The sequence below is a fragment of the Symsagittifera roscoffensis genome, chromosome 6 (assembly GCF_963678635.1).
Source record: "Symsagittifera roscoffensis chromosome 6, txSymRosc1.1, whole genome shotgun sequence".
NCBI classification, from domain to species: domain Eukaryota; kingdom Metazoa; phylum Xenacoelomorpha; order Acoela; family Convolutidae; genus Symsagittifera; species Symsagittifera roscoffensis.
In genome coordinates this window covers 44,349,424-44,366,883 of record NC_087067.1, presented here as the reverse complement: position 1 = coordinate 44,366,883, position 17,460 = coordinate 44,349,424, and the positions used below count along the sequence as shown (strand labels likewise).

Below are 17,460 nucleotides of genomic sequence, written 5' to 3'. Positions count from 1 at the left end.
TTTAAACATCCGTGTTTAAACATGCTTCAATTTTATGTCTATGGTTAAAAATATCAATAGTTAATGAGTCACTTTTTTTTATTCTTTGCTCCTACCCGTTCCTTACTCAATCCACATGGGTTACCGGTTTTCAAACAACTACTACTTGTCTCAAAATGATTCCCGCGAAGTTTCAAAGTCGCCAAGAGTTTTTGTTATAACTTTCGTATTTGTTTTCCAGTGTGTTTATATTTTAAGTTCAGCTGACTGGTTGATCAATGTCAAGTCAGATAATCTAGCTGTCAAGTCAGAGTTCAACCTTGCACAGTCCAGGAGGTTAAATACAAGTAAACAACTCCCAGTAGTAGTCTTATTGATTTTTATTCAAACAAATTCAGTCGAATCCTATTTTGAGCTGTTCATAATCATCCGATGAAGGCTCTTTCGATTTTAGCTGCGAGTTTATTTTGCGGTAAGAACTTTTTGCATCGCCATTTTTTAGTTTTCACTTTTTAGAGCAAAACCACAACACCCTAATTATCGAGTGAGCAGTCAGAGAGGACGGAAATTTGATTATTTTGTTCAGTAATATTCAGTAACAGGCGCGGATTTAGGGGAAGGGGAGCGCCTGCCTCCCCTCAGGAATTCGACACCTTGACGACCCAAAGGGTGCCACCTTTGTACTATTTTTAGAAATCCATTTTTGCGACGGAACCTAAAAATTTTCTAAAGGTGTCCTTGGCGCCAGTATATACTAGTTTCGAGGAAGGAGCGCGCGCCGAAAAATGCGATTTTGTTGGTCAAAATTTTCCAAAAAAAGCAAAAAAAAAGCCTATTTTGGCCTGTATTTTTGAAAATTTTGTCTGCTGCACAGAAATTTTACCAAAAAGGGTTTTTTATTAGTGCTTTGGGACAGCTCGGAAAATCAGTTTGGTCGACCTAAAAAATAGGTCGACAATATTTTTTGAAAATTTTTTGAAAATCCGCCCCCTCTCCCCTCGAGAAAATCCTAGATCCGTCCCTGTTCAGTAATATAATAATTTTCAGTCCTTCGGATGTGCTAATATCAAATATTAAAATAATCGCTAGTATTCTAAATATTTCATTTTTGGTACCCGTACCCAACAACAAATGCTTCTTCTCTGAGTAGAAATTTTCTGTAAAGAGCCTAACATAATTTTCTGACATAATTTTCCTGTAAACTTTCCTGCAAAGAAACTATTTTTTTCTCATCTAATAGTAAAAGTATACAATTTCTAGAAAAAAAACTTAAAATCAGTTCGCTGCTAAACCGCAAGAGATAAACGTTTGTTTCTATCATTTTTCAGTGGGAGAACAAAAAATACGAAAAAAATGGTAACGTTTTGGCAAACATTTATTTAAACATTAATAATCGCAATATTTATTTTGGCTTTAAGTTGTTTAATAAAAGTTTGCAAATACCACTGGTAATTTAATCTAACTAATCTAGGTTAAAAAGACTAAAATAAAGTTTTGAATTAAAACTGATCGATGTCTTAAAAGAACAAATAGTGACGCGAATCCACTGGACTTCGAAAAGTAAACATTGACTTGTACGTAATTATCACATAGAGGTCAAGGTTAAAACATAACTAAAGTACTAAATCACAACTTTCCCCACTGCACGAAAATTTTTATATCTGCACCTTCCCTGTGTAGCCAATATCACACATATACTCCATTCTCCCCTCACTCCACGAGGGCCAAAGTTGAAACAAAAAGTATCAGCGTTTAGCACCAACGGAATTTACAGAGATAATGCAAATTAACACGGAGATGACTATGTGGTAATATTTACAGGCTACCTAGAAGATGAAACAGATATATACAACGACTATACAATTGAAGAAATGTTATGAACAATTGGGGTTATGTGACGTTTAAACAAATTGCACAGGCTAAACTACATAGGTAACTAAACTAAAATGTGTTCATCCACGAACTAACGTACAAAATCCCTAAAACTAGGAATTGGTAAATAAAGTAAAATCAATTCTATCGAATTTAACTAAATACGAGAGTTTTACTTTTTTAAATGGTGGTAAAAATGTGTCGTTGAAGCTGTCCCCCTCCTCCTCACTTCTGTTTCTATAACTGAAGATATGTCGCTCCCTCCATCGTCTTGAATATCAAGTGCTGTTTCTACCAATGGTGATAATAGAACTGCGATCTTCGGTGTTACAGAGGATGGAGTTGAGGTAGATCCTTGAGTGGTTTCGGCCACCAATGTTGGTTGGGGAAGAATGTCCTCTAGTGGGGTTAAATAGTCCGAAGAGGAACCTGAAGAAAATGTTGTCTGAAAGTTTTCATATCCTGAGAAGGTTATCAGGGGTTCCTCGTCTGAATCTACAATTTCCGTGATCGCCACTCTTGGTGACACCTGCAGGATGAATCGCCTTTCTCCGTAAAGTTTTGGGGGGGCCAGGGTTTCTTCTGGGACGTGGTTTACTGCTCTTCGGGGGTTTTACTAGTGGGACCCCTGTATTCTTTTGTGGTGAGCTCTCAATCCTTACGAGGCTGTCGCTTGTGCCCGCTGGTGGTGTGCTGGTGGACTGTGTAGTAGTTCTACTTGCTAGTGTTCGTCCTGACAGATCTAAAGCACAATCGCTAAAAAAAAGTTGGAGTGTTTCATACAATTTCCGAGTCGTTAACCAAATAGTCGTCTATAACATTGTCCCAATGGTCTAAGTCTAACAAAGAATCTAGCTCCGAATAAGTGAATTTTGAAACTTTGAGGCTTGGTACTTTTGTTCTTCTCCTTTTTGTGGCCTTTGCTCCCGATTGTGTCTGTCTTGTCGATGGGCCAGTTTCATTCGAGTCCCTCCTCTTCGATGGGGAACTTCTCTTTCGTTTTCCTGCTAAATCATGAATATTAACTATCCAATTAGGAACTGAAGGGAATTTACTAGGAGCCAATGGTTGGATTTTTTGAAACGCTAGATCCAATTTTCTGAGTTATGCCGCTTGTCGATTGTAACCGTATGTGTAGTACCCAATAACGGTTTTCCACCAGGAGGTTTAAAGTACGGTTCGCCTTCCCTTCTGTTAACCGTCTTCCTAAGCCAATTACCTCCTTGGCTGAATGGATTGGATAGCGGTGCTCTTTGCAGATCTTTGTCTGTCTTGTTGGTCGGGTCGCTCTCGTTTCCCCTCGTCTGCACTTTCATTTTCCAAATAACTGTCCTCAATAGTGTCGTTTATTCCCCAGTCCTGGGCTCTATCCCTTGAAATTATTGACTTCCCTTTATGTAAATTATTGGCGTGTGAGACCAGTGATTTCCAAAATGTAGTCGGCGATCTAATAAAATGCTTAGAAAAAGAACAACATCCAATGGATGTTTGTTTCGTTGAACGGATACTCCAAATGCTTTTATCGATTGCCGCGTTTTGTGTTGGCTTAGGTTCGTTGAACGACATTGCCAAGTGTATTGCTTTAATTGTGTAAATGAGACGTTTTACGACCCCATGGGAACTGCGATCCCCGATTGTACATAAAATTAGATTAATGCTGTTCTTCTCGTAGAAGTTTCTAAAATCGAACGAAGTAAAACGTAACTCATGGTGGGCTCTGATAGACTTCGGGTATCCATGTAAATGACAGTAATCCGACATAAAAGATAAAATTGAAGAATTTGAAGTGTTGTTCACTGTCTTGGCTGACGGAAATTTTGAGAAGCGATCAATACATAGCAACAAATGTTTTGAATTACCCTAGTTTTTGTCCAATGGATCTGCAAAGTCTAGGTCTAAATCTTCGTTTGGTTCTAAAAGGGTCAATAATTACTCAGTTTCGTTTGTGCCCAAAATCACTTTTATATTCTTACCTGCCTTTATACACTGGATGCAGTTTTTCGCGTGGTAATAAATCTATTTTTATAAGTGCGGCCAACAAACTGTTCCGGGCGGGTTTCGTGAAGTAGCGACATGAATTGTGTTCTTAGAGCTGCTGGCACTATAAGCTTGTTATAATTAAATAAAAATCCTTCCTTTACGTGAACGTCTCCTTGAAAGGTCTTCAGGTACGCTCCAAATCTGTCCAATGGTCTGCCCTCTTCTGCTGCCTTCTTCACGTCAATGAGTATTTTGTCCTCTTCTGTCATTAGTTTGATTAAATTGTTCGAACAATGTTTTCTAAAAGCTAGTGGCGTGGCTGGTAATTTAAGGTCTCTTTTATGTTTGGCAAGTAATTTTTTGTGTATTTTTATGTATTTCGTTATCAAAATTTAGAATAATTCCTTTTGTTTCTGCCGGAAGGTAAAATTGTTCAACATTCCACTGTAGAGAGGAATTCTGTAATTGAGTTTTTGTTCTATTGATTTGTGAACGGGTCAATTGATAATTACGAATGTGGTAAGAAGTAAGAAGAAAAAGTAAGTTTTGTCGGAAAGATGGAAAAAATTAAAATTGAGTTTGGAAAGGTTCAGTGGAGTACAACTGCGGGTGCAAGACTCTGAACGCGAGTGATTAGAAATACAATTTTGAATTGTGTCAGTGACGTAATTATGAATGTTCGCGAAGAACGACCGTTGGATGAGTAAAGCTAATTCTCTCTTTCCGCCCATTGGATTGTTATAATCCGAGTAAGTAACACTATATACTTCCACTGGATTGTACAATTTGTTCCTTAAACAATTATTCGTTTTACAATCACTATTTACATAAATGTTTTCTACAACTTTTTCCACTGTTGGCACTACAAAATCGTTATCATATTGCGAGGTTGCGAGAGGTTTTCCTTAGGGTAATCTCGACAATAAAGCTGTGATTCCCATTTCTTTTCCTGGGATGTGCCTGATCTTGAAGTTAATTGGTAAAAGTCGATTTAACCAAGGGGTCAGTCTGCTGTGCATAGTTTTATTACTATGATTTGTGTTTAAAGCCGATAACAACGCCTTGTGGTCCGTTACGACCTCAAACTCAGCGCCGTACAAGTAATTTTTAAAATGCTCAGTAGCCCAGACCATTCCCAAAAGTTCCAATTCATTCGTCGAGTACTTCATTTCATGACTATTTAAAAATCGGGAAGCGAATGCTATGATTAACCATTTTTTCCGTCCCATTGCTCCAATGTGGCTCCCAGACCATTGTGTGAAGCGTCTGTTTTTAGTCTTGATGACCTTTTTATGTCAAAATGGTTGTTCTCTGTAATATTTACAATCTGCTTCTTTATTTCTTCGAAGGCTTTCGTATGATCGTCATTCCATTGGTAGACTGAATTTGTTACTAACAGTGGGCGTAACGGAGAACTTAGAGTTGACAGCTTAGCGATGATGTTAATTGTGTCATTCGTAAAACTAATTGTACTCCAATTGTGTCATTAGTAAAATGACACAATTGTACTCCAATTGTGTCATTCGTAAATCCAATTGTAAAACCAATTGATGTTAATTGTACTCATTCGGATTTTCAATTGTGGATTTCTCAATTTCAGTTCGTGTAGGAGGTTTTGCTTTAGGAAGCTTACTGGGCTCGCCGAATCCACTGGAATGTTCAGGTTAACTATTGCGTCTTCTCCCAATCAAATATTAACCAATTTCTTAGTTTCCAGACCGTTGGTATCGTAGATGGTTCTGATGATCAGAACAGAATAATTGTCGTTGTCACTGATCCCTTTTTCTGTCCACGCAATAATCAATCCACAAAAATTTTCGCTCGCGGGTCTTCTGGGGAGTATGAACCATTCTGATTATTTACAACTTCTTCTACATCATTTAAAGCTGGCCTTCTTCCTTTAGATTTACATAGTCCTCCAAAGTGTCCTTTGTATTTACAGATATTACAAACTTTTTCCTTCGCCGGCAAGCATTCAAATGGCCCTTGGTGAACGCATTCCCACATTTCATACAGGTACTAGATTTTTCTATGTTCAAACTTGGTTCCTTTTTTACAGTATTAAAATTGTTATACACTCTTCCGCTACTGCCAATGGATGATCTGGTCATATTCATTAACTTAAGGTGGTTGTAGTAACCCTTCTCGTATGTGATGGCTTGGTTGAGTGCGTCCACTGGATTAAGTGTTTTCGGGAGTAATCTACGTTGTAAGTCACAGTTTTTCATGTTAAAATTAAATACATACCTTATCCTTTCCTGTTCGGTGTTGATTCCAATTTCACATGGTCTTGCTAAATGAGACAATGCCCCCACAAAATTTTTTGTACGATCCCTGTCCTTCTGTTTTCTGCTTAGCAGATTGAAGCGTTCGAACGTAATGTTTGTGGGTTTGATAAAAGCTGTTTCCAGTAGGTCGAAAAATTCTTTGAAGGAGATTGCTAAGACTTTAACCCTTGGGTGTTTTTGAGCAAAAATTCTCTTTCCTTCAGCTCCTAGGGCCTTATATAAGATGGATCTTACTTTTTTGTCGGCCTCGTATCTCCTCATACCTCCGAATTTTCTCTTCTCCTCTGCAGGTCGTTGTCTTCTGCGTGTTCGCAGACTCGCATGGTGTATTTAATTCTGGCCTCTCTGGCTTTCCTCTGTGGTTCATTTTCTGACTCCTGGGCACCTTCTAAGATAGGGATCGCAGTTTCCATTTCCAATGGTTCTTTTAGATTATCTATATCTAAATTCTCCTTTGCGATGATAGTCAGATGAAATTTGTCTATCCAGTTGGTCCATTGGGTGGATGGTTCTACGGTGTGGTTTGACCAAAAGGCGGGAATTCCCCGCAGATTCGAATCAGTTGTTGACTGCGCCATAATAGAATTGTGCAAATACCACTGGTAATCTAATCTTAATAATCTAGGTTAAAAAGACTAAATTAAAGTAAGTATTGAAATAAAACTGACCGATGTCTTAAAAAAACAACTAGTGACGCGAAATCCACTGGACTTCGAAGAGTAAACATTGACTGGTACGTAATTATCACATAGAGGTCAAGGTTAAAACATAACTAAAGTACTAAATCACAACATTGTTCAGCTGTGAAAAAGCGCCAGTTTCAAGGTCTTTTGGTGTATTATAATTGATTTTAATCCATTTTTTAAATGTAATATAATCAATTTTTTTAAAATAAAATCCACAAAAATTGAGTATTTTTTTACAAACTTGAATTGTTCACTCTAATATTTGCAGCGCGTTCTGCAAAACTACAAGCCAAAGCAATATGTTCATCCAGGTGTACTCCCTTCCTCCGACTTTCATAATCCCAATCCTTCTCCCACATTCCCCCATCACACTCCATTCCAACCCCACCCCCCCCCCCCCCCCCCCCCCCCGCTACACCGAAGTCCTCAAATCCACATAACCTCCCCACCCACACACACACACACACAATCTTCTACAACCATCCCCCGCTCCTTCTTCTGTTTATGCCCTCCCCCAGTTTATAGCCAAGCCCCCCTCCCCCTTCCACCCCCCAGATTTTAACCCCACTCATTGGCAGGAGGTGGTTAACGTGAGGGGAGGGGTAAACTGAGGAAGGGGGTTAAAGTTTTGGGGGGTGGCAACTTGAAGAGATCAAACTGGGGTGGGGGGGGGGGGGGGGGGGGGGTTAAGTGGGGCTTAAAAGGGGGTTTAACATGGGATGGGTGACAACGAAGGAATGAGGGACGTTATATGGGAAGAAGTTGGAAAAAACCAGTAGAAGCAAGAAAAAACATAAAATAGCATAAAAAATGCGAAGGGAAAAAGTTGAAAACAAAATAACAATTAAGTTTTATTTTGCAGTTTTCTAATAAAACGTGCGATAAATTACAAGCAACTGCGAAATTGCGAAAACACTGGACTGTTTAAAATTTAGAAAAAAAAAACAAATAATTCATTATAACCGATTATAATCGAATAAAATGGGTTAAATTGATTTGTGAAAAAAAAAATAGATTAAAAGCCGTTTTTAATCGATTATAATCAATTAGTTTTAAGTTTTGTGAAAATTGACAATGAAAACATAATATATTCGTTTATTAACTACGAAACTTCAGTGCAAGTTCGAACCTAACTGTTTTCTTTTGTTTTTTCTTCTAGCGAGAACATATTCAGCTACCAGCGACCCGAGATTGAGGGATAGCTTATCCATTGTCCGGGTTTTCTCACTGGTCATACCCTCCTTGCCGTAAAAAAGAACTGGTATAGGGGCGAGAAGCTTGTGGCCGCTTAGGGCTTCATTTGACGACAACCCAGACAAAATTTAGGGTTTGAAAGCAGCATTGTAGTTTGAGTTCGCTTCCAGTTCTAGTTTTTAAAAAAAAATTGTACATTTTTTTATCAATGGGTCTCTATGGCGTTTTGGTAACTCGGTGCTTGAATATAGCGCTACCAATGATTGAAAAAATCCTGAAAAGATAGGAAAGGGAAACTGATATCATGTTGAGCAGGTAGCGGTTTTTGAGAGTTATCACTTCATAATCACTCCAGAGCCAATTAGTGGTGAGGATTTCGCTTCGCGATCGTCAGATTGTGCAATCGATCCCCTGCCATGGCAAAGATAGTGGTAGCTTCAGAATCTACCACCATCTGACCGAATTTGGCTGCAATAGTGGTGCCACGTGAAAAATCTAGCGCAAAAAAAAACACTTTAAGTCGCAAAAAAGAGCTTCGCTAAACAACATAAATGAGCTTGTGTGTAGGAAAAAAGGGAAATTGACTAAGTTTAGACAGGCTGCGAGATTTTAAAGACATTATTATAATAATAATGATCGTTCCTTAGTTGTTGTTTGGAGCGACTATTTCGTTCACTCACAGCAGTATTTCATGCTAGCCTCAAAAACCGTAAGATCATGCACGATGTACTCCGTCTTAGGTTTTATTCTTTCAACAGTCGGTAAGCGCCCGGCTTCTGCGCCCGGCATCAATTCAATCAACATTTACGGGCACAGATGCCGGGCGCTTACGGATTGTTGAAAGAAAAATCTTAGTCGAAGTACCTCGTGCTTGGACTTACGAATTTTGAGGCTAGTATAAAACACTGTTGTGCCTCAACGAAATAGTCGCTCCAAAGAACAACTAAGCTGTGACTCAGAGAGTGACTCAAATTACTCATTAAAAGTCACAAAAAAAGTAATTATGGTGCATGGGCATTTTTTGAAAAACAAGAGCTGTTTTTGCACCAGCAAAACAGTTTTGGTGATTGGATTATATCAGCGACAATGTTCCTCGTCGAGTTACGATGCGTTAGATGCCCATTAATCATGAGCTGGTGTCCATCGAAAACAACGTTCCATTATGAAATGATCAAGTATTCAGATATCTGAAAGCAAGATCTGCATTTTCTTATAGCTTTTGCTTGAGTTGATTTAGAACGGCTCGAACTTAGTTTTACATAACTTATTAAGACAAATATATGTTTCAGGAGCTCTCAGTCGGAAACTGTAACATAACCAGTGAGGCGCTTTCTCTTTTTTGGGAGGAGACTGGGATTGAAAGCAAAAATTTTCAAAATTTAAAGCTCGCAAGTTATCATGAACTAAAGCCTTTGTTGAGCTTGTGATTCATGGATATATACTATCTTCAAAATATAGCGTCCTTCCGATTAGTCGGACCAATTTTGTTACACTAACAATCAATAAAATGGCAAGAGGATTAGGTCAGTTCTATACAATAAAAAGCGAGAGCGCAATTCGTAGAATGTTTCACGGACTTACCGCTTTTCAAAAGCTTGCATAATTGAGATTCATTTTTTGTATGGCCAACATCAAAAATTTTCTGATGGCGTTATTGACGCCAATAAAATTTAAATTGAGGGGGGAGCGTGCGCCGAAAAAAGGCTAGTTTTTGGTTAAATATATTTTAAAAGCGTTGAAAACGTCATTTTTAGCCTGTTTTTTATTCCAAAAATTTAAAAACATGTCTGCGGTGCTGACATTTTGCGACGAAAAATGGTCTTTGTAGTATTTTTCGAGAGTACGGAAAATCCATTTGGTCAAACTGAAAAAATTTACAAAACTTTCAATTTTATTTTTCAAAAAACCGCTCCCCGCCACCAGAAAAAATTCTGCGTGTGCCACTTATTCACTGACAAATCAGATAATCTCACTGCCATGTAAGATTTGCCTTAAGCAGTTCAAGTAGGATAAAAACAGAAAACAATGCTCAGTAGTATTATTATTGATTTGTTTTCAAACAAATTCAGTCGAATTCTACTTTGAGCAGTTTATAATCATTCGATGGAAGATCTTCCGGGTTTGGCTGCGAGTTTTTTTTGCGGTAGGAATTTTTTTGCATCGCCATTTTTTATAAGTTTTCTTTTAGAATAAAACACGACGCCTCAATCAAAGAGTGAACAGTCTTAGTGTGTAGTAACTTGTTCTACTTGGTCAGAAACGATCTAAATTCTGTAATTTTCAGTTATACAATCATATTCTGTCCTTCAAGGCTGCTCGGTCAGATATGCTCAGATCGGCTATTAATTTAATCGGTAAAAGTACTTTTGTTACCCGTGCCCAACTTAAGCTTCTAAATTATATAGAAATTTTCTATCGATAATCTAACCTAACTACCTGTGTTCTCTGTATAGAAACCATTTTTTTCTCATCTTACTTTAGAAATAAACAATTGCAGGAAAAAAAACCTGACGTCAGTTCGCTGTTCACCCGCAACGAGATAATCATTTGTTCTTCAAGTTTTCAGTCATAAAACGAAAAAAATCACGAAAAAAAGGCAACTTTTTGGGAACCATTTATTTGAACATTTTAAAACGCGATACTGATTGTGGCTAGTTTCAAGGTGTAATCTGGTATTGTTTAGGCTAACATTACTATCCCAAAAAAACTCAAGACAATGAACCTGACGGTTTTTTCTTGTTCCTACTTTAGATATAAATGAAAAATTTCTCTATTTTTTTCTAAAACAGCCAAATTTGGGGTTTTTTTCTATACGAGAAGAGCGTATAAAACATAGAGGCATAGAAGAGAAATTTTAGGCCAACTGACGAAGTATGTGATTTTTGACCATCGTGCTATAGTTTTTTTCCTATCTCAGATCAACAGAGACATAGAAAACAGTATATCACGAACACCACTGAGAAACAAATACGAGTTTCAATTCAGCCTAACTCAAGTAAATTATTTACCTAGATTTATATTGTGCACCAACAGATGAAACCTGGCTTTCCTCAAAGCAGGATTTGCACATTTTTAAATATACTGAGTATCAACCTCTCATTGAAAGTTCTCGTAAAGGTAGGGGAGGCGTATGCTAATAAATAAAATAAGGAATAAATTTTAATTCATAAAAAGAGCAAGCAATAACAACATTCAATTACACAGCATCAAAATTACAGTTGAAAAAGAAAAAAGCAACTGTTCGTTATAATTCTCCCGGCGCCGTAAAAACTCAGTCAATCCTGATACTACGAAACGTTGTTGATGATATTATGGTAGCAACATCTATACATCATTCACTTTCTGGTGTTTTTAAATTTAATATATTGAGACATGAGACAAAGCAAAATTGCCAGAAAGCGCTCTTTTTACAGACTTGAATCGGAATTTTTTTTGAAACAACTCACCAAATAATAAAGTTTGTACGATAATGAAACAAAAAGTAACCAAAAAATATGCGATGACTTTTTAAATGTTGAACGAAAAACTCAGAATCAACATTTAAACACTTTTGCGAGAAAAAACATCGCTTAAAAAACCTTGAAGCACTGGGCAGATAATAAAGTGAAAAATGCGAAATCAAAAAACCACTGATTACGGATTTTTTTTTAAACAAACTGGAACCACAGAGATCAGAAATAAGCTTGACACTCAAACGAAATTGATGCGTTAAATGATGAGTCAGAAAAAAGAGAGCTTTTTATCAAAACAAATTACCTATGGAAATAAAAAAAAGCAGCAGAGAAAATTCCATTTGGAGAACGATCTATTTTGTGCTTTTAAATGAAAACTTTTAACTAAAAAGAGGTTTAAAAAAGTTTTGCGGTTCATTTGAAACAGAATGAATCAATATCTCAAAAAGATCAATTATTACAAAGTTGCCAAATTAGATTCAGATCAAGAAGAAATTCAATTGATGTTTTGAAAGCCATTATAGAAAAAACGTGCCAAATAGATCAAAACTCTGAGATCAAGAAGACACTATACTATAAAAATCTGACGCATATGGTTTTGAAACATCTGAAATCCTATGTAAGATACAGCTAGAAACAGCTAGTAACAGTGAGTTAACCGTTGAACGCTACGATGCGTTGGACAAAGCAGCATATTGGTTAGAGAAAAAAACAAGCTGTCCTTGAATGAAAAAAGAACACGAAAACCAGATGTAGGAATTAATGGAACAAATATTGAACAATTTTGAGATAAGAGTGCATTTCGACCATAGTTCAGACTGATGTAAGAAAAATTTGAATACAATTTTGAATAAGAGAGTTTCAGCTAGGCAGAAGCTTGCGCATTCAAAGGGCAATAAAAAAAACCTCAAATAATGTTAGAATTAGAAAAAAATGTTAACATTGTTCTAAAATGCTACCCAGATTTAGTAACCTGGATTCAGAGCTGCACAGAATATCAATTACAAAACTTCAATCATTAATTTTTGGACAAACTTTTCATAGACCAACTGGTTGAACTCATTTTTGTGTAGGAATAGCATTTAAAAGTTTTGCCGTCAAGTGTAGAAATACTGCTGAATTTTTTACTATTTTTTATTTCCGTCTTTTTATTTTCTCTAAATCATTTTTATTGATTTATTGATTAACAAGCGATACTAAAACCAACAGAAATCATAGAAGGATCAGAGGCGGCTGAAAACGGGCTGCAAAGCTCTACGGCGTTTTCGCAATCAGATTTCATTGGTTGTAAATGTGGAAAATTTTACAGTGAATGGAATCTTGCAAACAATTTATTATGATTGTTTTATACTTGTGTTTTTTTTTAAAAGAGTGAAAAGAAAGTGATTCACATCAATTTCATCCTACAGCAGAATTCCTCCATATATTTAATTGCCCGCACTCACAAAATTTGATTAGGATCGATTCTAGTATGAAAAAAGTACGAAGAATAAATAAAAAAGATGAAGATTGATTTGGATCGATTTAAAATTGATTTATATTGATCTTAAATCCCAGCTAAAAAAATTGATCCAAATCGATTTAAATGCTATTTTTCAGTCTGAATTTGTTTTCATTTTTAAGGAGATTAAAATGGATTTAAATCGATTTTAATCGATTTTTTTTCATTCGAGTTTTATCAGTTTCATTTTTTTATTGCATTTTCTTCTTGCCTATCATTTTTCATTTGTCATCCATAGCGTATTGTAGCATAAAAAGACTAAATAAAAAGACCAAAATATTGATAAAATTCTATGTTTTTCTGCATATTTTGAGTTCAAAAACTGATCTATCTTTACCCTTTTCTTGATTCGTTTCATAAGTTGTTGCTTAAAATTTGATTTAGTTTCACGTTTTTATATGACTTTATTGCATATTATTGAGATGAAAATTTAATTTTACCTGACCCTTTTCTGGTTTGTTACTCAAGATTTTGCCCATAATCTGATTTACAATGGTTTTCTATTATTTTATTGCAAATTTTTGAGTTTAAAACCTGATTTATGTGGATCATTTTAATGAATTCTATAACATCTGGCAAGAGTGTTTATGTTTAAAAAATTGTGAATAAAAAATTGCAACCGTTTTTTTAAAGGGTATGTTTTTTTTGCCGTGTTCGCAAAAAAAATCGATTTTAGTGCGTCGGAAAATCCATCGAAATCGATTTTTTAGGCACTTAAATTGATTTAAAATTTTCAAAAAGATCAATTTAAATCGATTTAAAATGGATTTAAGTGAGATTCTGATGGATTTAAGCGAGATTCTGATGGGTTTTAGTGAGTCGAAAAATCCATCGAAATCGATTTTTTAGGCACTTAAATTGATTTAAAATTTTCAAAAAGATCAATTTAAATCGATTTAAAATGGATTTAAGTGAGATTCTGATGGATTTAAGCGAGATTCTGATGGGTTTTAGTGAGTCGAAAAATCCATCGAAATCGATTTAAATCGATTTTTAGACACTTAAATCGATATAAAATTTTCAAAAAGATCGATTTAAATCAATTTAAAATCCATTTAAGTTCGTAAAATGTACATGGTTAATCGATTTGAATCGATTTAAAATCGATTTAAATCGACCGGAAACTATTTCTGTCAGTGCGGGTGGCAAATTTCGTCTTACTTCAGAAATTTTCTCCCAGCATCGCCATGCGTTTTCATGAGCAACTTATGTTTTGCAGTACGAGGCCAAACTGTGTATTTTGTGAATTGTAAGCGGATATGTTAAATGAAAATATGGGAGGAATTTTACAAGAAGATCAAATTAGGACCAAATCTGTCAACTCTCTATGAGGACAAAATCTTTCGAGGGGTGAATTCTTTTAGTACCCAATAAAATATGATGAAAGAGTCTATCTGTGGCCTCATACTGTCTTCATTCATTATAAAATATTATAACGGACATACAAATTAGGCCAATAACCTTTTTGCAAGTAGAGATTTTCGTTATCATCCAAATCTATTTTAGCGTTCTTTTTGTACCGACATGTACATGGGAGTGCGGGCATCATCAACCACTTTGCGAATGCCGCCTCATCCTCCTCTTCCACGAGAAGAGAGCAGGAGTTTAATCATGCACGGCATGTGGACACGCGACCTTGGGAATCTTTCGTGTTCGTGGTGCCTAACGTCCTCTCCGACATCGGAATGAAGTGTGCCACCATATCGTGAGATCCCATTGTATATTTTCATTGTTCGTCAATAAACGGATCTTTTTTGCAACTCTACCCCTGATTGCCAAATAGGAAGTTTTTGCTACTATGCAGGTCAAAAATTTTCGTCTCTGAAAAAAGTGAAAGGCTCAAATGTTTTCACTCATAAATTTTGGCAGAATTAGATGAAGTTTAACGTAAAAAAATAGTGCTATTTGCGTATACACTAGAATACATGCGCTCTTTTCACCCTCCAGTTTTTTTTTCACTCCTGTTTTTCCGCAGTTCTCGTAAAGTCACGGGTAAATATCGAACGTCACGATTCCCGGTTTAACCACAGATTTGTTCGAGATTATTGCGATTTACCAATTTAGGGGTCTTTTTAGGTACTAAGAAAGGGGGAATCTTTGGGTAGTCAGGGAGTCGGTTTCATGAGGGTGGAGGCGTCCGCCGCGGCCTCCCTAAATCCGCTAAAGGTTTTGAATATGATGAGGTGAAATAGGTTGTTACTAAACTCAAAATTACTATACTATGATGCCAAAGGCGCATTTATAAGTTTTTAGGGTTGTTCAGCCAAAATTGGATGTCTTAAATTAGTAACAAAAGGGCAGACTCATAAAGTACTCAGGGAGTCGAATTACTGAAGGGTGTGTCCGCCCCCGCCCCGCCCGCCAAATCTGCTACTGGTTTTGGATATGATGACGTGAAATTGATTTAAGAACCTTCAGATCACATTTTATAGTCTTTCCATTAATACTTCAGAGAAGACATTTTGTTTGAAAAAGGGGCAAGGAAACAGGGTACAAAAAATTCTAAGAACTTAAAATGGTTTGGTGGGTTGAGTCACTATTCCTCAATGGGCGGATTTAGGATTTTCAAGAAGGTAAGAGGGTTTATACCCATTTCTTTCAACCAATTTCTTTATACCCATTTCTGTGCATGGGTTTTCCAGAAGCTTTTTTGCGGGCCATATTATTCGATCTATTGAATAAAATAAATTCTTTTGAAAAAATTATTAATTTTAAATTGGGCTATAAACAGCAAAAAACTAGTTTATCACACCCGAAGACAAGATTCCTCTCCAAATCAAACAGTCGGAATAATGGCTTCTAAGCCGGCCACTAAGAGTCGAAAATAAATCCTGTTTCTAAATAATCGTGATTATCGTTTTCCCAACATATGTCGGAAGATAGAATTTTCCTTCATAACAAACGCTATTCTTAAAAATTCAGTATTGAAAGATCATTTATTGCAATACTCCTATATCAATAATGCCAAAAAAACACAAAATTTTTCCTAGAACTAAAGGATGTATTAACCATTTCTCTTCCCACATTGCAAGACGAGTGTTAGGTACAGAGATAGAAAATCTGCATATGCTTGACCGTTGATTTGGATCTTTGCAGGGGTGATTTTTTTACTTGGTACCATAAGGAGTATGGGTGGTTAGAGAAACCAAAAATTGATGATAAATCAGTTTTCAATCCTGTTGTTCCCAACACTTTACGCATCTATCGAAAAACAGTTACAAAAATTTCTCAGTTTTTAATTAAAAATTTCGAAAGACATAACGTCCCGGTCTAATTCTCTAAAGGTAACATGAGTTAATAAATGAGAGACAAGAGAATTAAGAGGGGTATAGTGAAGGATTGCGGGGTACAGTAACCGTACCTAGTCCTAAGTATCTCACAGGAGATCAGAGAGAAGGAAATTAAGAGCTCTTCTAATGGTATACGTATCGTTCATTACCAAAAATGCATGTCTACATGAGAATTTTGAATGATTATCATAAACATTAAAAGGCTGCTTAGCTGAATGATTGGATCTGCTTGTTAGGATAAAAGACATTGTCTTTGGACAATTGATTTAAATGATTTAGTTGGGAAAGTTGTGATCAAAATTCAGTGTTTTTTAGACCGGGACACCTGGTATGAATACTTTGCGAAGAGCAGTTTGATTGAGCGTAGTTGCTGAGCCTAATAAGCTACCCGCACTGACAAAATTGAGATTAAAATCGATTTGAATCGATTTGTAGTTCAAGAAAACACGGTATATAAAAATCAATATACGGCAGCTCATTTAGATACGTATATCGATTGTAATGGATTTAAACAGGTTTATGCTGACAAAAAATCAATTTTATTCTCAAAAAAAATTGATTTAAATGGGTTTTTGCCAGATAGTAAAATTTATCAAAAACAAAAATGATTAATTGGATCTAAGTAATTATTAGACCAATCAAAATGCCGCAAAATTCGAATTATGAATTGAACGTTCTAGTGCTAACCTAATGCTTATATTTTTAGGGGCGTCAGTTTTGCAGCAGATTACATGGTGGGAGGGGTGATTGTTAAGTCGATACCATTTAACTATCTATTGCTTTTTCTTCGTAACTTGAGCAAAATTTTTTGTTTTCTGCTAGACTAAATTTCTGCGTAATGGGCTACCATTACTCTTCGATGCAGACCAACAGAAGCGTGGAGGCCCTGGATTTTTTCATCTTCGGTGATTTGTTGAAACGCCAATACAAGTACATCAACTGGTTCGACTTCAACCCACTAGCACATAGTTAGATAACTATTACACGTTTACTTTCAGTTTTAATTTCAATATCATATATTAACTGCAGGTAGATAACTATGATACGATTAATTGAAATATATAAGTATCTTTTATATGCAAATATTTTACTAATATAAAACTATGATAATAATAGTTACATAAAATATATGATGTGTGCAAAACTACGGATAGCCCATCTACGTGACTGATAACATTGAAGTTTTTTGGTTCATTGGACTCGATTTGGTTTTGAAGA

The 17,460-nt window shown here is 36.1% G+C and overlaps 1 protein-coding gene across 1 annotated transcript; it reads left to right on the top strand.

The window, feature by feature from the left end:
- The first annotated feature begins 297 nt into the window (after positions 1 to 297).
- On the top strand, positions 298 to 17,215 carry LOC134848765 (uncharacterized). The gene is made up of 3 exons (XM_063866277.1): positions 298 to 451; positions 14,459 to 14,657; positions 17,065 to 17,215. The coding sequence occupies exons 1-3, from the start codon at positions 412 to 414 to the stop codon at positions 17,213 to 17,215; spliced, it is 390 nt and encodes a 129-aa protein (XP_063722347.1). The 5' UTR covers positions 298 to 411.
- The last annotated feature ends 245 nt before the right edge of the window (positions 17,216 to 17,460 follow it).

Bases quoted from the DNA above. Each gene is read 5' to 3' on its own strand.
- LOC134848765 (XM_063866277.1), top strand. From the start codon at position 412: ATGAAGGCTCTTTCGATTTTAGCTGCGAGTTTATTTTGCG. The intron at 452-14,458 runs GTAAGAACTTTT...AATCTATTTTAG, and splicing joins AGCTGCGAGTTTATTTTGCG to CGTTCTTTTTGTACCGACAT. The intron at 14,658-17,064 runs GTGAGATCCCAT...GTTTTCTGCTAG, and splicing joins ATGAAGTGTGCCACCATATC to ACTAAATTTCTGCGTAATGG.